Below are 24,100 nucleotides of genomic sequence, written 5' to 3' on the forward strand. Positions count from 1 at the left end.
GGTAGCTGAGGGTCCCAGTGGGTGTAATCTGACATTGGTGATTGAGCATCATTTCTTGTATGCCGCTGTCCCGTTGGCCGTCCTCGCCCCGATTCCCGGGGAAGACGCCTCCAGTCATTTGTTCGTTGTAGGATTTTAAATTTTCCAATTTACTTCAGGATAAATTGAAGCAATTCCAGGAGAGACAATCGGAGGAGAGGAAGGCTCGACTGGAGGAGCGCAAGAGGCAGCGCAAGGAGGAGCGGCGCATTGCTTACTACAAGCATAAGGAGGAGGAGGAGCAGCGGGTGCAGGAGGAGCAGCTGAAGAAAGGTGCGTGCGGCTACCGCCTCACAATATGCTGGTGGCACCTGTCCTCTTGTGGCTCCCGCCGCCTCACAATATGCTGGTGGCACCTGTCCTCTTGTGGCTCATGCCGCCTCACAATATGCTGGTGGCACCTGTCCTCTCGTGGCTCATGCCGCCTCACAGTATGCTGGTGGCACCTGTCCTCTCGTGGCTCATGCCGCCTCACAGTATGCTGGTGGCACCTGTCCTCTCGTGGCTCATGCCGCCTCACAGTATGCTGGTGGCACCTGTCCTCTCGTGGCTCATGCCGCCTCACAGTATGCTGGTGGCACCTGTCCTCTCGTGGCTCATGCCGCCTCACAGTATGCTGGTGGCACCTGTCCTCTCGTGACTCATGCCGCCTCACAGTATGCTGGTGGCACCTGTCCTCTCGTGACTCATGCCGCCTCACAGTATGCTGGTGGCACCTGTCCTCTCGTGGCTCATGCCGCCTCACAATATGCTGGTGGCACCTGTCCTCTCGTGGCTCATGCCGCCTCACAGTATGCTGGTGGCACCTGTCCTCTCGTGGCTCATGCCGCCTCACAGTATGCTGGTGGCACCTGTCCTCTCGTGGCTCATGCCGCCTCACAGTATGCTGGTGGCACCTGTCCTCTCGTGACTCATGCCGCCTCACAGTATGCTGGTGGCACCTGTCCTCTCGTGGCTCATGCCGCCTCACAGTATGCTGGTGGCACCTGTCCTCTCGTGGCTCATGCCGCCTCACAATATGCTGGTGGCACCTGTCCTCTCGTGGCTCATGCCGCCTCACAGTATGCTGGTGGCACCTGTCCTCTCGTGACTCATGCCGCCTCACAGTATGCTGGTGGCACCTGTCCTCTCGTGGCTCATGCCGCCTCACAGTATGCTGGTGGCACCTGTCCTCTCGTGGCTCATGCCGCCTCACAATATGCTGGTGGCACCTGTCCTCTCGTGACTCATGCCGCCTCACAGTATGCTGGTGGCACCTGTCCTCTCGTGACTCATGCCGCCTCACAGTATGCTGGTGGCACCTGTCCTCTCGTGGCTCATGCCGCCTCACAGTATGCTGGTGGCACCTGTCCTCTCGTGGCTCATGCCGCCTCACAGTATGCTGGTGGCACCTGTCCTCTCGTGGCTCATGCCGCCTCACAGTATGCTGGTGGCACCTGTCCTCTCGTGGCTCATGCCGCCTCACAGTATGCTGGTGGCACCTGTCCTCTCGTGGCTCATGCCGCCTCACAGTATGCTGGTGGCACCTGTCCTCTCGTGGCTCATGCCGCCTCACAGTATGCTGGTGGCACCTGTCCTCTCGTGGCTCATGCCGCCTCACAGTATGCTGGTGGCACCTGTCCTCTCGTGGCTCATGCCGCCTCACAGTATGCTGGTGGCACCTGTCCTCTCGTGGCTCATGCCGCCTCACAGTATGCTGGTGGCACCTGTCCTCTCGTGGCTCACATCGGGGCAGTGTGCTGCCGATCGTCCAGAGCGCTACGGGAAAGCATTCCACTTTTCACAAGATTGGTGTTGGGGTGCGCAGTTTCCTGTTAGTACTTTTATGATGTCCGTCATCCTGGAAGTGTCTCCTGTGCTGGGAAGTGAAAGATGTGACCGTCTATCTATGAGCCGTGCTCATGCGAGGTCAGAATGGCGGCTCTGTGCCTGTGATGGCCACTGCTTTCTCTCTCCACATGTTGGTACATTACCACGTCACCGCTCCTTCCACCTGTTAAGTTTCCTCTCTTTGTTCCAGAGCGAGAAGAGCGGGAGCAGATAGAGAATGAAAAGAGAGAAGCCGAGGAGCGAGAATACCAAGAACGTATCAAGAAGCTTGAGGAGCAGGAGCGTAAGAAACGCCAGCGGGAGCTGGAAATCGAAGAGAGGGAGCGGCGGCGGGATGAGGAGCGGCGTGGTGGCGATGACCCTTTCAGAAAGGTGGGTGTTCTGCTGATTGGTGGCGTGTATACAACTTCTGTTAGTTGTAATTTCTGTAATCTGCGGTCACAAACCGCTGCCGACTGTCTGCCTGCAGCTTTGTTTGCCATGTACCAGATGGCGGACGCCGGGTGCTCAAACAGGCCCTGAGCACAGGGCCTGTTTTAGTCTGATCTCTCAACTTTGAGACAAGACGTCTTGTATGAGCCGTGTGACATAATGTAATGTTCTTTATGTTAGGACTCCAGTCGCTGGGCTGATCGAGAGGCTGAGAGCGGCTGGCGGCGGGCAGGCGATGCTGACGACCGCAGTAAACCAGCAGAACGGTAGGTCCTCTTCCTAGATTGGTCATTGCCAGTAAAGATTTGGTCCAGGTTCCTTTCTCCACTACGCTATAAACCGTATTCCTAAAGGTATATACATTTTATACAGTAGTAATGTTCTGGTGTTCTTTTTTTGGGTTGCAGGGAATGGCGCAGAGGACAGGAATCTGACAAATCGCCAAGACCAGAAATGGAAGAGAATACACCAAGCCCTGATGAAGGATCTCGCTTCAAAAAGGATGCTGAAGGTCATTTGAACGAAGATCATGTACCACTCCGCGGTGGGCCAAACGATGAAAGAGGACCAAAGCGGGATGTAGAAGAGGATAAAAAGTCATGGAGAGGTGCAGAAGAGGATCGCGGTCTTCGGAGAGCTTTTGAAGATGACAGGGGTCCTAGAAAAGGCTTTGATGAAGATCGTGGCCCTAGGAGGGCCTTTGAAGATGATGACCGTGGCCCTAGGAGGGGCTTTGATGATGACCGTGGCCCTAGGAGGGGCTTTGATGATGACCGTGGCCCTAGGAGGGGCTTTGATGATGACCGTGGCCCTAGGAGGGGCTTTGATGATGATCGTGGTCCTAGGAGGGGCTTTGATGAAGATCGTGGTCCTAGGAGGGGCTTTGATGAAGATCGTGGTCCCCGGAGAGGTTTCGATGATGATCGTGTTCCAAGGAGAGGAATTGACGAGGATAGGGGCCCCAGGCGTGGCTTTGATGAGGATAGGGGCCCCAGGCGTGGCTTTGACGAGGATAGGGGCCCCAGGCGTGGCTTTGACGAAGACAGGGGCCCCAGGCGTGGCTTTGACGAGGACAGGGGCCCCAGGCGTGGCTTTGACGAGGACAGGGGCCCCAGGCGTGGCTTTGACGAGGACAGGGGCCCCAGGCGTGGCTTTGACGAGGACCGGGGCCCCAGGCGTGGCTTTGACGAGGACCGGGGCCCCAGGCGTGGCTTTGACGAGGACCGGGGCCCCAGGCGTGGCTTTGACGAGGACCGGGGCCCCAGGCGTGGCTTTGACGAGGACCGGGGCCCCAGGCGTGGCTTTGACGAGGACCGGGGCCCCAGGCGTGGCTTTGACGAGGACCGTGGACCACGAAGGGGCTATGATGAAGATCGAACACCACGTAGAGGATTGGAGGAAGACCGTAGTTCGTGGAGAAGTGGTGAAGAAGACCGAGGTCCCAGGAGAGGTGGAGATGAAGACCGAGGTCCCAGACGTGGGGCTGATGATGATGATGATGGAGAACAAACTGCCTGGAAACCATATGGGTCCAATCGCCCAGGTGATAAATGAGTTTCCTCTGAGGGGGACCGTTCAGGAGGACCTTTCCCACCTTTTGCCCTTGTACACTACACTCCTGCACATAGTAGTGGGCGTATAAAGAGGTTGTTATTTCTCTATCGCTTCATTGGGGGACACTGGAGACCATAGGTGTATGCTGCGGACACTAGGAAGCTGACACTAGGCAAACACAGTTAACTGCTCCTTAGCAGGTTACACCCACCAGCTGGAACCAAGCTAATCAGTGTTCGCTTAGTGTCAGTAGGAGGCAGACACGTGTTTGTTCCCATTAGTGTCAGTAGGAGGCAGACACGAGTCTGTTCCCAGACCTGTTTCTACCTTAGATTTGTTGTGTTTTATTACTTTCCTTTTTTCTTTCAGATGCGGCTTGTGACTTGGGCATCCGAGTGCAACCGCTCACTCTATCATCCCACGTAGACACCAAGAGAACATTGTGGAAAGTGCCGTATCGTACCCGCTCTGTTCTATACAGCAGGACTCTAACACATCAAGAGTGTTAGGACTGTCCGTCAGGTTGCCCCAATCTCCGGCCCACTCGTCCACCATAGTGAGACGGTGCAGGGAGGAAAGACTGACCTGATTCCAGCGACTCCCCTACCCGGGGCTCCTAATAACCGTCTTCTATTCTGCAAAGGAGGAGTCTGGATTTGTCTTCAGGATCAGATACTCTCCACTCTTCTTCCAGGTCTCGGCAGCTGGGGCTCCTAGGTCAATGTTCCAGGTCCTGTAGGGTCTTCTGGCTCTTTTCCTCCCTGTTCTGGTTCTGCACCGTCCCGTCATTTTCCCCTTCTAAATTTAGGCCCCGGCTTTTTCGAGGTCTACTTGTTTTTCTGTGCCATGCCCCTGCTTCCGCACAGCCAATAGCACTCGTGCGGGCTCTTTTTGGTCCCACCCATCTTTTTTTTGGCCTATCCGGTACCATCTTATTCTCGGCCAATCATCGCGCAGAAAGCTTTGCGCTTCTTTTAGCTTCACCCTTCTTCTGCTTGGTGCCATTACAGTTTGCTCGTTTCCCGGTCCGGCGGCTATCTGGCTAGTCGATCTTCTGCTCTCAACACAGGATTCTGCACCAGGGCTCCTCCAACTTTAGGAAAGACTAGATCTTATGCCGATATGGGCCACACTAGCCCACCTCAGTAGATACCCTTAGTGCAGGGATGTCAAACTCAAACACACAGAGGGCCAAAACCGAAAAGTTGGACAAAGTCGCGGGCCAACCAATATATACTACAATGGGCCTCGCACAGTCCTCCATACAGTATAATGGGCCTCGCACAGTCCTCCATACAGTATAATGGGCCTCGCACAGTCCTCCATACAGTATAATGGGCCTCGCACAGTCCTCCATACAGTATAATGGGCCTTCGACGGTCCTCCATACAGTATAATGGGCCTCGCACAGTCCTCCATACAGTATAATGGGCCTCGCACGGTCCTCCATACAGTATAATGGGCCTCGCACAGTCCTCCATACAGTATTATGGGCAGCACATAGTGCTCCATACTGTATAATGGGTGTCGCGGAGTTTGACATGTATGCCTTAGTGGAACCCTGTTTTCTTCTCCTTACTTAACTTCAGGGAGAATAGTCTACATAGTCTTGCAATTTGTCTGCTCCTCATGCAATAAAAGATTTCCCTCAGGTCAGCCCCCCCACTGCCAGAGATGAGAGCATGCCCCCTCCCCCCGGGTGGGCTGCTGCTCTATCTGTTACTGACCTAATCAAGATATCCCCAACTTTATTCTCGATCATAGAGCTTCTGCCTAACTCATCAGCCGCCACTGGAGCTTCAATAGTCTTTCCAGGTGAATCAGACCCCCGCTCCATCATGGCAAATCGTGCATGAGAACTAAGAAGCAGGAGTGTACAAGCTCCTCTTCGAGCCAAGATGGCTTCCCCTTCTCCCGGAACCCAGGCAATTCAGGAGTCTGTCCTCCTCTGAGTCGGACTCTGACCTAGACCGACCAGGTTTCCAAACTTCAGGACATGGACAAATCTGGTTCTAGCCATTAATCAGACCCTTTGCCCATGCCCACAGAACCTACGGTATCATACAAGAAGGTGAAGCGCTCTCCACAGGTGTTCTCTAATCACAAGGAGTTTGACGAGATCTTCTCTAAGGAGTGGGAGCATCCTGAGAAACCTTTCCAGAAGAAAAGACCCATGGACATTTTGTACCCTTTTCTTCCCTCCGACCTTTGCAAAAATTGTACTGATTCCCCTATTGTGGACCCACTGGTATCACGATTGTCCACCAACACCATCCTTCCGCTCCCTGATGACGCCCTTCTTAATGATCCTACCGACAGACACATTAAATCCTCTCCCAAGTCCACCTTCAAAGCTGAGGGTACGGCTGATGCCTTCAAAGCTGAGGGTACGGCTGATGCCTTCAAAGCTGAGGGTACGGCTGATGCCTTTGCCTCCACCTGGATCTCTTAAGTTAGTCTCCGCCTGAGCGAAACTCCTACGTCAGGGCATCCGCTCCATTACCTCGCCTGATGACTTTGTGGACCTGTCAAATCAGATTGTCACACAGGAAAATACCTCTCTGCGTCCCTAGTTGGTGCCGGATGCTCTGCGCTGGTTTCCAGCAACATGGTGGCCATACGTAGGGTTCTATGGCTTAAAGCGTGGAATGCGGATTCAGCTTCTCAGTTTCTCGCTAGCTTTCCCTTCCAAGGCTAACGCCTGTTCGGAGCCAGGTGGGATCAGATTTCTGATGCTACCAGAGGAAAGAGGACTTATCTTCCCCAGCCAAGATCCAAGCGCCCACCCCCTAGAAGACATACCGTCCATTTTCACTCACTTTGTCAATTTTTGTCTTCCGGGGTCTCCAATCGACAGGATTAGTCTCCGGCACAAGAGAATAAAAGACCTTTGTTTAAGCCCGTTCCTTCCTGGCGGCCACGTGATCAGCAAAGCAGGTTTTCCAGATCTGACAGGTTCTCCTCTGCATGACGGGCGCTCCCACCTTTGGATCTTTCTCAGGCAGGGTGGGCAGCCATCTCCTTTTTTGCAGTTGACGATGCTTGGGTCAGTGAAGTCTCCAGCTACTAAATAGAATTTTCTTCTCTCCCTCAGAATCATTTCTTCGAGTCCCAGCTGTCTCCTGGTCCCCCAGAATCCACTCCCTAGCCTCCGTTTTTTTAAAGGACGTCACTTCTCTTTACCAAGCAGGCGTCATCATTCCCGTTCCCCCTCAGGAGCGCTTTTAAGTTTTTATTCAAACCTGTTCCCAAAGGAGGACCCATCCTGGATCTCGTGCTCCTGAACAGACGTGTCCATCTTCACCACTTCAGAATGGAGTCCCTTCGTTCTTTGATGGCGTCCATGGAGCCAGAGGAGGTCCTCTGTTCAGTGGACATCCAGGACTACCTTCACATCACCATTTTTCCGGCTTATCAAAGATTTCGTTTCGCAGTCCAAGAATTGCATTTTTAGTTCCTGGCTCTTCCTTTCAGGCTAGCCACCGCCCCCAGGGTCTTTACAAAGATCATGGCAGCTGTCATGGCCATCCTTCGAACCAGAGGAATTTTAGCTATCCCTTACCTGGATGACATTCTTATCATATCCCCATCCTATCTAGTCTGCTGCGAGAGGCTGCGAATTTCTCTCAACACACTTTACCGACTTGGCTGGATCATTAACAGATCGAAGTCCTCTCTGATCGTGTCCCAACGTTCAGTATTCTGTTTGATATCGCACGTGCAAGAGTTTTTCTTCCCGAATCAAAGATCTGTGCGCTTCTTGGGATTCGTTACCTCAGCGTTCCCTCTCGTTGCTCACTTCGGCTTTGACAGAGCGTGTTGGGCAAGATAGTGGTGGCAATGGAGGATGTTCCATTTGCACAGTTCCACACTCGACCCCTCTAACTGGACCTTCTTTCGCATTGGGACAAGATGGTCTCCTCTCTGTACCGATCTATCCTCACCCCAAGTAAAACGGTCCCTAGCCTGGTAGAGGTGCTCTCCTCTCATTCGTTGCGGGAGATCATTTCAATCAATACGTGTGGATGTTGTGATGACGGACAGCAGTCTCCTGGGTTGGGGAGCAGTATTCCAAAATCTCAGGGTTCAAGGTCTCTGGAAGGTTCAAGAATCCTCTCTTCCCATCAACATTCTGGAACTCTGAGCCACTTATCTTCCTCTCTTTCCCTGGCAGGACCTGCTGCCTGGCTGTCCACATTAATTGTGACAACGCCACGGCTGTGGTATACACCAATCACCAGGGCGAAACTCTTGAGCATGTCAGTCATGCCACAAGTATCTTGCATCCTGTCATGCATCACAGAGCGTACTGGTGATTTTGGCAGTGCACATCCCCGGAGTGGACAACTGGGCCGCCGACTTTTTAAGCCGCGACAGGTCTCTGAATCCAACAGTCTTCAATCAGATTTGTCTTCGCTGGGGCTGTCCTGATGGCGTTCAGCATAAACAGCAAAGTTCCTTAGCTCCTTTCCAGTTCCTGTGATCCTCTAGTGGTCGATTTTTGATGCTTTATTGTTCCCCCTGGTGCCAGTTCACCTTGCCATAGTTATTCCCCCCCTCTTCCTCTGATTCCCATGCTCATCAAGAAGATCATGGCGAAAGGAGTGGTAGTCATCCTCATAGCTCATGACTGGCCCGGAAGAGTTTGGTACGCAGAAGTGATTGACCTTCTCGTAAACTCTGACTTCCTCTCCCAGGGTCCCTTCTTCCACCACAATTCACAGTCTCTCTTTTTAATGGCATGGCTGTTGAAGCCGCAGTGTTAAAGGCTTCATGGTTCTCTGATCCAGTTATCCAGGCCAAAATCAAGACAAGGAAAACCTCTTTCTCTGGCATCTACCCCCGGCACATGGAAGGCCTTTTTTCGCTGGTCGAAACCAATCAGGCTGCACTCTTGTCCTAATCTTTCCCTTCTGGCCTTTTTACCGTCTGGTCTGTCCCTCAGTTCTCTTAAGTTCTCTGCCCTTTCTATTCTTTTCTAAAGGAATATTGCTTCCCACCCTCACATCAAAACTTTCCTTCAGGGCATTTCTGATTCAGTTCACCTCTACCAGCCTTCCCTGGAACCTCCATTTTTGGTCTTGAATGTCCTTCAAGCTTTGCTCTCCTTTTAAGATTTCCTTTCTTGTGGCAATCACCTCTATCAGGAGAGTCTCTGAGCTAGCAGCACTCATGTCATTCACCAACCAGGACAAGGTGGTCTTGCATCCAGTTCCATCCTTTCTCCCCAAGTTGGTTTTCCCCTTCTACGTCAGTGAGGGTATTGTCCTTCCCATCCTCTAAAGACGTCTCCTCACAAACTGGATCTTGTCAGAGCACCGCTCTACCTTTCCTGGACAACATCCTTTAGATGCTCGGATTCCTTGTTTGTGATCTCCTAGGGTTATCGCAGAGGGCTACCTGCCTCTAAGGCCTCCATTGATTGTTGGGTCCGTTCTGCCATCTTGAAAGCATATAGAGTAAAGATGACTACCCCCACTCGGGGTCATGGCTCACTCCACATGTGCGGTGGAGACCTCCCGGGCTGTTCGTAATTGGGCCTCTGCTCTACAAGGTTGCTACCTGCTCCACTCTTCATACTTTTTCCAGGTTCTACAGAATGCATACCTGCGTCTTTGCAGATGCGTGTCTGGGTCGTAAGGTCTTACGAGCGGCAGATGGCTAGCCTTCCTCCTGAGATTAAGTGCCTCCTTTGTTTTTTTTAGGATGTCCCATGGTTTCCTATGTCCTCCAATTAATCGATAGAGAAAAGAGGATATTGGGTACTCGCCGTAAAATCTCTTGCAGCCTTCATGGGGACACTGCAGCCACCCTTGTTTGTGCCTATGTTTAGCCATTTTGAGGTTATTTTTTCTTGTTCCTTCTACTGCTCTTTCACTAACAGATTAGAGTTGTTTCAGATGGTGGGTGTCACCCCCCCAAAGAAGGCTCTGAGAGATTTTATGCTAAGGGCCCTTGATCATGGAGGCCCAGGGTGCTGAAATTACAATGTATGATTGGGTGGTTTCTTTTCTCTCGGCTCTGTACTTTCATCCCACTATGACGTCCCTCATTACGGACCAGTCATTTTGGTGCCCTGTATCTCCATGATGGAGGGCAGAAAATAAAACCGATTTTATCTATATTCCCGCTAGTATATGTAGGAGTGTACCGTGTATAAGTGCAACAGTTGAGAGGTTCTCCCTCCATCTTGGCGTTGAATTTTTTTCTTCTGTTGCTTCATAAATTCAAATCTAATCAACTTTCTAAATGTAATTGAAAGTTTCCTATTTTGTTGTGTATTTACGGTTCCTTTACGGAGCTGCTATTCTGCGTGATCTCACATAGGTCTTGTCTGCGAGGCCTCTTCGCCCTGCGTTAGACAGAGCAGCAGGAAAGGTGAGGCGCTTGTAGGAGGTGAATGACCACATCCAAGTACTCAGAGGGGGCAGATTACACTGGATAGGGAGTAATGCTCACAGGCGGTCTGCAGCTTAGGCTCGCAGGCATAGGGAGTAATGCACACAGGCGGTCTGCAGCGGAGGCTCGCAGGCATAGGGAGTAATGCACACAGGCGGTCTGCAGCGGAGGCTCGCAGGCATAGGGAGTAATGCACACAGGCGGTCTGCAGCGGAGGCTCGCAGGCATAGGGAGTAATGCACACAGGCGGTCTGCAGCGGAGGCTCGCAGGCATAGGGAGTAATGCACACAGGCAGTCTGCGGCGGAGGCTCTCAGGCATAGGGAGTAATGCACACAGGCGGTCTGCGGCGGAGGCTCTCAGGCATAGGGAGTAATGCGCACAGGTGGTCTGCAGCGGAGGCTCTCAGGCATAGGGAGTAATGCGCACAGGTGGTCTGCAGCGGAGGCTCACAGGCATAGGGAGTAATGCACACAGGCGGTCTGCAGCGGGGGCTCACAGGCATAGGGAGTAATGCGCACAGGCGGTCTGCAGCGGAGGCTCACAGGCATAGGGAGTAATTCACACAGGCGGTCTGCAGCGTAGGCTCTCAGGCATAGGGAGTAATGCGCACAGGCGGTCTGCAGCGGAGGCTCGCAGGCGGTCTGCAGCGGAGGCTCACAGGCATAGGGAGTAATGCACACAGGCGGTCTGCAGCGGAGGCTCACAGGCATAGGGAGTAATGCACACAGGCGGTCTGCAGCGGAGGCTCACAGGCATAGGGAGTAATGCGCACAGGTGGTCTGCAGCGGAGGCTCGCAGGCATAGGGAGTAATGCACACAGGCGGTCTGCAGCGGAGGCTCGCAGGCATAGGGAGTAATGCACACAGGCGGTCTGCAGCGGAGGCTTGCAGGCATAGGGAGTAATGCACACAGGCGGTCTGCAGCGGAGGCTTGCAGGCATAGGGAGTAATGCACACAGGCGGTCTGCAGCGGAGGCTCGCAGGCATAGGGAGTAATGCACACAGGCGGTCTGCAGCGGAGGCTTGCAGGCGCAGTGTGAGGGTGGAGCGTGTCCATGGCGGACTTCAGCATTCTTCACTCAGGGACCTGAGTCCAGGAGATAGGTAGAAGCCACATTTTAGGTGTCTGAAAATCAAAGGCGAAATGAAGGTTAATGAAATTTACTGCAACTTTTTAAGCACTTTAAAAACGAAATCCTTTATCTGATGTCATCTGACTCCTGAGCTTTAAAGCGAAAAGCTTCTGCTTGGGATAAGAGGCGAGAGGAGGGAACAGCCTCACAATACAGATTGGTCAGTGACCGTGGATCAGGGCAGAGAAGTGGAAGTCTTTGTTTTGTAGAAGTCTTTTCAAAGATTTGCCTTTTGCAGGAGGGTGGCGAGAACGTGAAAAAGCTCGGGAGGACAGCTGGGGGCCTCCTCGGGAAATAAAGCCTTCTGAAGACCATGAATGGTCCAGGAGTGAGAAGGAACCAGATTCTGAGCGCGAGAGGCAGCCAGCCCGGTGAGTGAAGATGATGGGACAATGAGCAGTCCCGGTGACCGGGACACACCTATAATCACTGCTGTATAGTCCCGGTGACCGGGACACACCTATAATCACTGCTGTATAGTCCCGGTGACCGGGACACACTTATAATCACTGCTGTATAGTCCCAGTGACCGGGACACACCTATAATCACTGCTGTATAGTCCCGGTGACCGGGACACACCTATAATCACTGCTGTATAGTCCCGGTGACCGGGACACACCTATAATCACTGCTGTATGTTCTAGAGAGGAGTCGGTCTGGAGACGTGGAGGAGAAGGTGGATTAACAGCGAGGAGAACCTCACCTGGTGACGAAGACCAGAAGGATGACCGAAGACGTCCTGCAAGGACAGAACGGGATGAACGTACGTCACTCACTGTCCCGTACACCTAATTATTGGTTCCTAAACATATGAAGGAGTAGCAGTCACCTTGCAAAACTAATCTGAGTGTTCTCCGAAGCCCAAATTGTACTTGGGCCAGACAGGGACTGTCCTTCTGAACACTTGCGTTTCGCGTAGCTGGAGGCATGCGAGTCCCTTCTTGTGTGGTTCCAGGTTTAATATTCTTCTTTCCTGTATTACAGCGAGTCCGTGGCGATTAGGAGAAGATAAAGAGGAACGTGGGACTCCCCGACGAGCTCCAGCTGCCGACAAGGAGAAAAGTTCATGGCGCACAGAAAAGAAAGAGGATAAAGAAACGCCTCGTCGTACCAAGAATGAGACTGATGAGGAAGGGTGGACGACCGTCCGCCGCTAGGTACAGCCTTCGGTTTCCTCCGCCATCTTTAGAGATATTACTTTAAAATCTCGGGAGGACAGCAGGTGTCTGTTTAGATGAAGTTGCCTGTCGTCCTCCCACTGATAGCAAGTGTAGCAGAAGCTTGTGACCACCCTGTTTTTTTTATTAAAGAATTGACAGAAGCTGCTCAAACTATGACTCCTTTGCCCCCTTACCATTCTGGATCCAGATTGTGTCTGGCCTCTGTCCAGACCTCTTTGAATCAGTGGTCATGAATTCGGGCATCCTCGCCACTATTCTTGCTGCCTTCTCCTTATCTTGGTCCTTTGGATGTGTATGTAGGATTTCCGCGTCTGCTAGATAATGGGTAATCTTACCCTACATGCCCGCGTCTGCTAGATAATGGGTAATCTTACCCTACATGCCCGCGTCTGCTAGATAATGGGTAATCTTACCCTACATGCCCGCGTCTGCTAGATAATGGGTAATCTTAAGCCCCCGTCTCACATAGCGATATCGCTAGCGATATCGCTGCTGAGTCACGGTTTTGGTGACTCACCAGCGACCTCACCAGTGATGTCGCTATGTGTGACACTTTGCAACGATCAGGCCCCTGCTGTGAGGTCGCTGATCGTTGCAAAGTGTCCTGGACCATTTTTTGGTCGTTGCCCTCCCGCTGGTCAGCACACATCGCTGTGTGTGACCAGCGGGACCAAGGATCTGGCTGGTAACTATGGTAAACATCGGGTTACTAGGGGCACGCGCGCACTTAGTAACCCGCTGTTTACCATGGATACCACTCTGCTACGGTGCACGGAGGCTCCCGCGCACCGTAGCAGAGTGGTATCCATGGTAAACAGCGGGTTACTAGGGGCACACGCGCACTTAGTAACCCGATGTTTACCATAGTTACCAGCCTGCTCCTGCTTGCAGCAGGCTGGTAACGGGAGCAGGACATCGTGGAACGATTTTTTCCACGATATCGCTGCTCCCCTGATCGCTGGTGAGCCTGCCTGTTTGACAGCTCACCAGCGATGTATTAGCGATGCAGCAACGATCCCTGACAGGTCGTATCGTTGTCGGGATCGCTGCTGCATCGCTTAGTGTGACGGGGCCCTTACCCTACATGCCCGTGTCTGCTAGATAATGGGTAATCTTACCCTACATGCCCGCCTCTGCTAGATAATGGGTAATCTTACCCTACATGCCCGCGTCTGCTAGATAATGGGTAATCTTGCCCTACATGCCCGCGTCTGCTAGATAATGGGTAATCTTACCCTACATGCCCGCGTCTGCTAGATAATGGGTACTCTTACCCTACATGCCCGCCTCTGCTAGATAATGGGTAATCTTACCCTACATGCCCGCCTCTGCTAGATAATGGGTAATCTTACCCTACATGCCCGCCTCTGCTAGATAATGGGTGATCTTACCCTACTTGCCCGCCTCTGCTAGATAATGGGTAATCTTACCCTACATGCCCGCCTCTGCTAGATAATGGGTAATCTTACCCTACATGCCCGCCTCTGCTAGATAATGGGTAATCTTACCCTACATGCCCGCCTCTGCTAGATAATGGGTAATCTTACCCTACATGCCCGCCTCTGCTAGATAATGGGTAATCTTACCCTACATGCCCGCCTCTGCTAGATAATGGGTAATCTTACCCTACATGCCCGCCTCTGCTAGATAATGGGTAATCTTACCCTACATGCCCGCCTCTGCTAGATAATGGGTAATCTTACCCTACATGCCCGCCTCTGCTAGATAATGGGTAATCTTACCCTACATGCCCGCCTCTGCTAGATAATGGGTAATCTTACCCTACATGCCCGCCTCTGCTAGATAATGGGTAATCTTACCCTACATGCCCGCCTCTGCTAGATAATGGGTAATCTTACCCTACATGCCCGCCTCTGCTAGATAATGGGTAATCTTACCCTACATGCCCGCCTCTGCTAGATAATGGGTGATCTTACCCTACATGCCCGCCTCTGCTAGATAATGGGTGATCTTACCCTACATGCCCGCCTCTGCTAGATAATGGGTGATCTTACCCTACATGCCCGCCTCTGCTAGATAATGGGTGATCTTACCCTACATGCCCGCCTCTGCTAGATAATGGGTGATCTTACCCTACATGCCCGCCTCTGCTAGATAATGGGTGATCTTACCCTACATGCCCGCCTCTGCTAGATAATGGGTGATCTTACCCTACATGCCCGCCTCTGCTAGATAATGGGTGATCTTACCTTACATGCCCGCCTCTGCTAGATAATGGGTAATCTTAATGCTTGTGAGCGAACACTCTATTAACTTCCTGTTTCTTCTTGTATTTTTAGGGCTATTGATTACAATTTAATAAAACCTTTTGGGTCCTTGTTGCATTGTGGCTCTTCGGTGATTGCACGAAGCGAAGACCAAACCATCATGAAGTGTTGCCTGATCAGTGATGTGGGAACATGGCTTCCATCGCTTGAGATGAGCATTTTATCGGAGTGACCCCAGGAGGCTTGTGTGATCGGCTCCTCCATGCGTCTGCGGCATGGTGAAGTCCTGACATGGTCTTTGTGAGGGAATTCTGATTTTAGTCTTTTCTTTTCCCATGAGTCTTGTGTTGGCTTGTATCACGATGATGTGTGATTTAATGTCATGTGGTGATCACAGGATTTAGTTCTGCTTATCAAGAAAGAAATAAAACTTGGCAACAATTTGTGTTCTGTCTTTACTGATGGATACATTTACCCCAGTGTGTCTCCGCCGTGCAGGAGCACACGAGGTCTGAGACGGCCATTATGGATGTGTGTCTTCGCCTGGCATTGAGCGGCTCCCACCAGCAGATTAATGGGGAGTTTCCCAATGGAGATGTGCGGGATTTTCTTCATTTCCTTTACAAGGTGCCATTCCTTGTGGCTCCGGCGCTAGGACCACTCACTGGGCCATGATCCCATCAATGCCGATGAGGCCATATTACACGTCTCTGGAAAACTTCATTCTTCATCGATGGACTGCTTAACACTAGAACTACCGGAGGGGTCATTTTGACCCTTTTGCGATTTATTTTTCCTATAATTTCTAAAATTTTAACAAATGAGTTCTGAGTTTTTGTGACTTTTATTTATTCATGGTAGTCTATATTTTAGGACACAAAAATGAATTGTAATTTTTTTCAGGGGCCCGGATTTTACAATTCATACCTATAAGTACTGAAGGGGTCAATTTGACCCCATACGTAAAAGTAGTAGTAGGCAAGTCACCTAATATTACAAAGTACAGAAAATCACAGTGCTTCTCCCTAGTTGTAGAGTGTAATTGTGTCTTTGCATATCAGGGATGATTCAGCATTTTGTTTTGTCTAAACTTGTCTGAACATGTTTGATCCATGTCTCTTCTAGCGATTTCTGTCTGCACTTCAGTAGCAAACATTACAGTTAAAGCTACAACTCTGCATGTTTGTACAGTGTTTCGTTTTATTACTTCTGCGATCTTACAAGTCCCTTTTTGCGACGTATATTTGAAGCATGAGTAAGCAGAGGGGTCTGACAAGTGATGAAATTTTGAAATGTCTTCAGCAATTATCTAAAAATGAGTCAGAAGAAGAAAATCAGGAACAAATAGACTCTCAGAGTCTGATGAAGAATATTTTCCTCATGATATTTCCGAAGAATCAGATTCTGTCGGGGTTGTAGCGACATTCCACTCGTCCTCCAGTCACTCCAAATTAAGGCTATGAGCATGGGTCAACCATTCAAAGAATGAGTCAGACAACAAGCTGGTTCAAACTCAGAGCACGCTCAGAAGGCTACTGGCAAGCCACGATCTCAGCAATGTTCTGCCTTTATTAAATACACTACGTAATGGGGAGGGGAAAGGGGTTCGGGGCGGGGTAAGCCATAAATGGATTGTTCGGGGCGGGGTAAGCCATAAATGTCTAGTATCCGGCCACTCCTGATTGGTCCACGTCTCCTTAACTCAGTCTCTGGGCAGACAACCGTCAGTTGATGATTCGGTTTAATTTCTCTGAAACAGGTGCTGGCTGATATTGGCGCCATCTTAACATAAATTTCGATCTAAATAACACGTAGCAAGGAAAGCTTATTGTTATAAGACACAAAATGGTGGTTAGTACATAAGCAAAGCGTATAAAAGTGAAAAAAATATATATTCTTTCTTACCCTGACAATTCAAGCAGTAACAGTGATATAATTGACGATACCGAAGATTCTGGAGAGGATGATGGACGTCCTACTACGTCAACAAGATGTACGGCCACACCACAATTGCGGAGAGGAAGAGGGACCCAACCACAATATTTTGGATACGGAGGGAGAAAGAAAGGTACAGTGGACATTCCTCCTGCTATGGGTCATAAAGAGACTTTGTCGCGATGGAACTGTGTGGGAAGTTGTCCCAATTGCTTCTGCATCTACTGGCCGACTGTCCCAACAAAACATTCTACGAGAAACAGCTGGACCCACCCCTTATGCCAAACGGGAGATCGTCAATGGGAATGTATCAAGTGCATGGAGGTTGCTAATTGACGAACCTATACTTCGCCACATAAAAAAGTGTACAGAAATGGAGGCTCGTCAGAAACTTGAAGATGATAAATGGACAGTTTCTCTAATCGAGCTTGATGCATTTACTGCAATATTATATGCGAGGGGCGCATATAATGCAAATGGTCTTTCTGTAAAAACCTTGTGGTCAAGTACTTGGGGTCCTCGCTTCTTTCAAGACACTATGCCGAGAAGTAGGTTCGAAGAATTGATGCGATTTGTATGATTTGACATCAAATCCACCCGATCTGATACATTGAAGAATGACAAGTTTGCTTTATTTTCTGAAGTGTGGAATCGCTTCATTGGAAATTGTATACTGTGTTACAAACCTGGACAAAACCTGACAGTTGATGAACAGCTTTTTCCAACTAAATCAAGATGTCCTTTCACCCAATATATAGCCAATAAGCCGGACAAATTTGGAATAAAATTCTGGCTGGTAGCGGACGTAGAATCCAAATACCTCTGCAACGGGTTTCCATAGTTGGGAAAAGATGAACAACGACCGGCTGATCGGTCTCTTGCACAACACATTGTTCTCAAACTAATGGATCCATTTTTGAACAAGGGAAGAAATGTTACTACAGATAATTTTTTCACTTCATTGAAACTTGCCAATACACTGAAAGCCAAGAGAACAAGCATTGTGGGAACGATGAACCGTGCAAGAAAAGAGATTCCATCTTTGGCAAAAAAACTACGAACAAATACATATGAGACTACTCTGATGAAGAATGGTGACATCACTCTTACAGTTTACCAAGGTAAACCAAATAAGAATGTCATTTTGCTCAGTAGTCTTCACCCAGATGTAGTAGTTGGAAACGACAAGAAAAAAAACCCGGAAACTGTAAAAATTTTACAATAAAACAAAGGTTGGAGTGGACACAGTAGACCAGATGGCTCGAAAGTACACCACAAAATCTGGAAGCCGCCGATGGCCTGTTCAGGTGTTTTGTAATGTACTTCATTTAGCAGCTATAAACACAACAATACTCTATAAAACAGCAACTGGGAGTCAAATTAGCAGACGGGAGTTCATTCTTCAGCTGGCATTAGACCTTCGCAAGAATTATTTGGAATCAAGAAGTGGCCCATCATCCGCAATGTCTGAACCACAAACAAAAGGACAAGAAATCCGCAAGAGTCGAAAATGTGGAGTTGGAAGATGCAACGAAAACAAAACAATGAAAACTTGCGCAAGCTGTAACAAACCAGTTTGTGGAAAATGCACTGGGAAAGTGGAAGAAAGTACTGTTTGTGTTAACTGTTAGACACCGCATGCTATGACCATGTAAAATGAAAATGCGTTTAAACTGCTGTACTTGATCTTAACACTGGTCCTACTAAGTTAAAATAAATGTTCTTTAATTTGTTGGCAAAAAAAAGTTATTTTTACTCCAGAGTCAGTACTTTTGAATGGGGGTCAAAATGACCCCTAATGATAGTTATAGGTATTATGAAACATGCAGTAGTTCTAATGTTAACCAGTTCAGGACTGGACCATTTCCATCCATAACCAGTCACGTTTTCAGATATTGGCGTACTTATCCTTGTAATGTTCTTGTTCATATAATTAACCCCTTTACCCCCAAATACCTATAATTATGTGGTTCTACTGTGGAACGCTTCAACGGATCCCACCGATTCTGAGAACTGTTTTTTTCGTGACATATTGTAGTTCCTGATAGTGATAACATTTATTTGATATGACCGGCGTTTATTTGTGAAAAAAATCCAAAATTTGGTGAAAATTGTTATTTTCAAACTTTGAATTTTTATGCCCTTAAATCAGAGAGATCTGTCACACAAAATAATAAATGACATTTCCCACATGTCTACTTTACATCAGCACAATTTTGGAACCAAAATTTTTTTTTTTTGTTAGGAAGTTATAAGGGTTAAAAGCTGACCAGCGATTTCTCATTTTTCCAACAAAATCATTTTTTTAGGGACCACATCACATTTGAAGTCACTTTGAGGGGTCTATATGACAGAAAATACCCAAAAGTGACACCATTCTAAAAAACTGCACCCCTCAAGGTGTTCAAAACCACATTCAAGAAGTTTATTAACCCTTCAGGTGCTTCACAGGAATTAATAGAATGTGGAAGGAAAAAAATAGCATTTAAGTTTTTTTCACTAAAGTTTTACTTTGGACCCAATTTTTTTTTATTTTCACAAAGGTAGCAGGAGAAATTGGACCTCAAAAGTCTGTTGTGCAATTTCTCCTGAGTACACTGATACCCCATATGTGGGGGGAAAACCATTGTTTGGGTGCACGGCAAGGCTCGGAAGAGAAGGAGCGCCATTTGACTTTTTCAATGCAAAAATTGCTGGAATTGAGAGCGGACGCCATGTTGCGTTCGGAGAGCCCCTGATGTGCCTAAACAGTGGAAACCCCCCACTAGTGACACCATTTTGGAAATTGGACCCTTTAAGGAACTTCTCTAGATGTGTGGTGGGCACTTTGAACCCCCAAGTGTTTTACAAAAGTCTATACCATAGAGCCGTGAAAAAAAATCACACTTTTCCACAAAAATGATTCTTTAGCTGCAATTTTTTTTATTTTTACAAGGGTAACAGGTGAAATTGGACCCCAAAATCTGTTGTTCAATTTCTCCTGAGTACGCTGATACCCCATATGTGATAAAAATCTACTGTTTGGGTGCACGTCAGGGCTCTGAAGGGAAGGAGTGACGTTTTGGAATGTAGACTTTGATGGAAGGGCCTGTGGGCGTCATGTCGCATTTGCAGAGCCCCTGATGTGCCTTAACAGTGGAAATGCCCAACAAGCGCCCCCTTTTTGGAACTGATCTACCATTTGCTGGTATGTGAATTTTAGAATGTAGTGCTCGTCAGGTTGTCATAAGCCAGTTGGGTAGTGTACTTCAGGTTGCCATGTCAGTGTATTGTACGTCAGGTTGGCTTATGTCAGTTGTGTAGTGTTCGTTAGGTTGTCATACGTCAGTTGTGTAGTTTTTTTGTTAGGTTGTCATATATCAGTTGTGTAGTGTTTGTTAGGTTGTCATACATCAGTTGGGTATTTTTTTCTTAAGGTTGTCATGTCAGTTGGGTAGTTTTTTCGTTAGGTTGTCATACGTCAGTTGGGTAGTTTTTTTTCTTTAGGTTGTCATACGTCAGTTGGGTAGTGTTAGGTTGTCATACGTCAGTTGGGTAGTGTTTGTTAGGTTGTCATGTGTCAGTTGGGTAGTGTTAGGTTGTCATACGTCAGTTGTGTAGTGTTAGGTTGTCATACGTCAGTCGGGTAGTGTTAGGTTGTCATACGTCAGTCGGGTAGTGTTAGGTTGTCATACGTCAGTTGGGTAGTTTATTCGTTAGGTTGTCATACATCAGTTGGGTAGTGTTTGTTAGGTTGTCATACGTCAGTTGGGTAGTGTTAGGTTGTCATGCGTCAGTTGGGTAGTGTTTGTTAGGTTGTCATGCGTCAGTTGTGTAGTGCTCGTTAGGTTGTCATACGTCAGTTGGGTAGTCTTTGTTAGGTTGTCATACGTCAGTTGGGTAGTGTTAGGTTGTTATACGTCAGTTGGGTAGTGTTTGTTAGGTTGTCATACGTCAGTTGGGTAGTGTTTGTTAGGTTGTCATACGTCAGTTGGGTAGTGTTAGGTTGTCATACGTCAGTTGGGTAGTGTTAGGTTGTCATACGTCAGTTGGGTAGTGTTAGGTTGTCATACGTCAGTTGGGTAGTGTTAGGTTGTCATACGTCAGTTGGGTAGTGTTAGGTTGTCATACGTCAGTTGGGTAGTGTTTGTTAGGTTGTCACGTCAGTTGGGTAGTTTTTTCGTTAGGTTGTCATACGTCAGTTGGGTAGTGTTTGTTAGGTTGTCATACGTCAGTTGGGTAGTGTTTGTTAGGTTGTCATGCGTCAGTTGTGTAGTGCTCGTTAGGTTGTCATACGTCAGTTGGGTAGTCTTTGTTAGGTCGTGATACGTCAGTCGGGTAGTGTTAGGTTGTCATACGTCTGTTGGGTAGTGTTTGTTAGGTTGTCATATGTCAGTTGTGTAGTTTTTCGTTAGGTTGTCCTACATCAGTTGGGTAGTTTTTTCGTTAGGTTGTCATATGTCAGTTGGGTAGTGTTAGGTTGTCATACGTCAGTTGGGTAGTGTTAGGCTGTCATACGTCAGTTGGGTAGTGTTAGGCTGTCATACGTCAGTTGGGTAGTGTTAGGTTGTCATACGTCAGTTGGGTAGTGTTAGGTTGTCATACGTCAGTTGGGTAGTGTTAGGTTGTCATACGTCAGTTGGGTAGTGTTAGGTTGTCATACGTCAGTTGGGTAGTGTTAGGTTGTCATACGTCAGTTGGGTAGTGTTAGGTTGTCATACGTCAGTTGGGTAGTGTTTGTTAGGTTGTCATACGTCAGTTGGGTAGTGTTTGTTAGGTTGTCATATTTCAGTTGGGTAGTGTTTGTTAGGTTGTCATATTTCAGTTGGGTAGTGTTTGTTAGGTTGTCATATTTCAGTTGGGTAGTGTTTGTTAGGTTGTCATATTTCAGTTGGGTAGTGTTTGTTAGGTTGTCATACGCCAGTAGGGTAGTGTGTGTTAGGTTGTCATACGCCAGTTGGGTAGTGTTTGTTAGGTTGTCATACGCCAGTTGGGTAGTTTTTTCTTTAGGTCGTCATACGTCAGTTGGGTAGTGTTCGTTAGGTCGTCATACGTCAGTTGGGCAGTGTTTGTTAGGTTGTCATACGTTAGTTGGGTAGTTTTTCGTTAGGTTGTCATACATCAGTTGGGTAGTTTTTCGTTAGGTTGTCTGGTGAGGCCCGGGACTGGAAATTCATATTTCCAGTTATGAAGGTCTCATCAGGAATGCTAGTCTGTCTGACTTCAAAAGACCCCATGGGAAATGGTGTATTCCCCACAGTCAGGATATGACTTAATTACCATTACGTTACTATGCCTGCTCCAAAAGGCAATTAACAAGAGGATGCTATTGCCCAGGATGGCGTTCACAGGGACACGACAAATGTTTATAACGAGTAACATTGATTGTCATAGCAGCTGACCATTGTAAGGGATATATACAGTTATATGAAAAAGTTTGGGCACCCCTATTAATCTTAAGCTTAATGTTTTATAAAAATTGGTGTTTTTGCAACAGCTATTTCAGTTTGATATATGTAATAACTGTTGGACACAGTAATGTTTCTGCCTTGAAATGAGGTTTATTGTACTAACAGAAAATGTGCAATCTGCATTCAAACAAAATTTGACAGGTGCATAAGTATGGGCACTCTAATCATTTTCTTGTTTTAAATACTCCTACCTACTTTTTACTGACTTACTAAAGCACTTTTTTTGGTTTTGTAACCTCATTGAGCTTTGAACTTCATAGCCAGGTGTATGCAATCATGAGAAAAGCTACTTAAAGTGGCCACTTGCAAGTTGTTCTCCTGTTTGAATCTCCTCTGAAGAGTGGCATCATGGGCTCCTCAAAACAACTGTCAAATGATCTGAAAACAAAGATTATTCAACATAGTTGTTCAGGGGAAGGATACAAAAAGCTGTCTCAGAGATTTAACCTGTCAGTTTCCACTGTGAGGAACATAGTAAGGAAATGGAAGAGCACAGGGACAGTTCTTGTTAAGGCCAGAAGTGGCAGGCCAAGAAAAACATCAGAAAGGCTGAGAAGAAGAATGGTGAGATCAGTCAAGGACAATCCTCAGACCACCTCCAGATAGCTGCAGCATCAACTTGCTGCAGATGGTGTCACTGTGCATCGGTCAATTATACAACGCACTTTGCACAAGGAGAAGCTGTATGGGAGAGTGATGCGAAAGAAGCCGTTTCTGCAAGCACGCCACAAACAGAGTCGGCTGAGGTATGCAAAAGCACATTTGGAGAAGCCAATTTCTTTTTGGAAGAAGGTCCTGTGGACTGATGAAACCAAGATTGAGTTGTTTGGTCATACAAAAAGGCTTTATGCATGGCAGCAAAAAAACACAGCATTCCAATAAAAACACTTGCTACCCACAGTAAAATTTGGTGGAGGTTCCATCATGCTTTGGGGCTGTGTGACCAATGCCGGCACCGGGAATCTTGTTAAAGTTGAGGGACGCATGGATTCCACTCAGTATCAGCAAATTCTTGACAATAATGTTCAAGAATCAGTGACAAAGTTGAAATTACGCAGGGAATGGATCTTTCAGCAAGACAAAGATCCAAAACACCGCTCCAAATCTACTCAGGCATTCATGCAGAGGAACAATTACAATGTTCTGGAATGGCCATCCCAGTCCCCAGACCTGAATATCATTGAACATCTGTGGGATCATTTGAAGAGGGCTGTCCATGCTCGGCGACCATCAAACTTAACTGAACTGGAATTGTTTTGTAAAGAGGAATGGTCAAAAATACCTTCATCCAGGATCCAGGAACTCATTAAAAGCTACAGGAAGCGACTAGAGACTGTTATTTTTGCAAAAGGAGGATCTACTAAATATTAATGTCACTTTTCTGGTGAGGTGCCCATACTTATGCACCTGTCAAATTTTGTTTGAATGCAGATTGCACATTTTCTGTTAGTACAATAAACCTCATTTCAAGGCAGAAACATTACTGTGTCCAACAGTTATTTCATATATCAAACTGAAATAGCTGTTGCAAAAACACCAATTTTTATAAAACATTAAGCTTAAGATTAATAGGGGTGCCCAAACTTTTTCATATAACTGTACCTTTGTAGTGCAAACGCCTATTCCTGACAAGAGTATGGGGGAGCTAATTGAATCATGGCAATGAAGAATAGCTAATTGAATTACCTCTGAAGTCAGGGGAAGCTCCTGTGTTAGATCAATTACCATGCGCACCTTACAATGAGAATATTACTGGGAAATGGATTATGAAATGTCTGATAGAAGGGAAGAGGAGATTACATGTACATCGCCTATTTTCTGCCCTGCCCAAGTTACGTATAAATGTGTCACTCTGACTCAGCAGGTCAAGAGCACCCTGTTAAATACCTCAGTCGGAAACTTCTGCCGAGGGAAGTG

General features: G+C 48.0%; 1 protein-coding gene across 1 annotated transcript in view; it reads left to right on the plus strand.

Moving 5' to 3' along the window:
• The window catches only part of EIF3A (eukaryotic translation initiation factor 3 subunit A), a 28,499-nt gene extending 13,260 nt beyond the window's left edge, over positions 1-15,239 (plus strand). Inside the window, exons 16-23 of the mRNA XM_073684602.1 lie at positions 159-312; positions 2,060-2,241; positions 2,482-2,567; positions 2,709-3,844; positions 11,627-11,759; positions 12,034-12,152; positions 12,374-12,546; positions 14,871-15,239. Coding sequence (XP_073540703.1) covers positions 159-312; positions 2,060-2,241; positions 2,482-2,567; positions 2,709-3,844; positions 11,627-11,759; positions 12,034-12,152; positions 12,374-12,546 — 1,983 coding nt within the window. The 3' untranslated portion in view covers positions 14,871-15,239. The remainder of the gene's footprint in view (positions 1-158; positions 313-2,059; positions 2,242-2,481; positions 2,568-2,708; positions 3,845-11,626; positions 11,760-12,033; positions 12,153-12,373; positions 12,547-14,870) is intronic.
• The last annotated feature ends 8,861 nt before the right edge of the window (positions 15,240-24,100 follow it).

This window comes from Phyllobates terribilis, unplaced genomic scaffold, assembly GCF_046119375.1.
Source record: "Phyllobates terribilis strain yellow unplaced genomic scaffold, ASM4611937v1 Scaffold_5__5_contigs__length_657084704, whole genome shotgun sequence".
NCBI lineage: Eukaryota > Metazoa > Chordata > Amphibia > Anura > Dendrobatidae > Phyllobates > Phyllobates terribilis.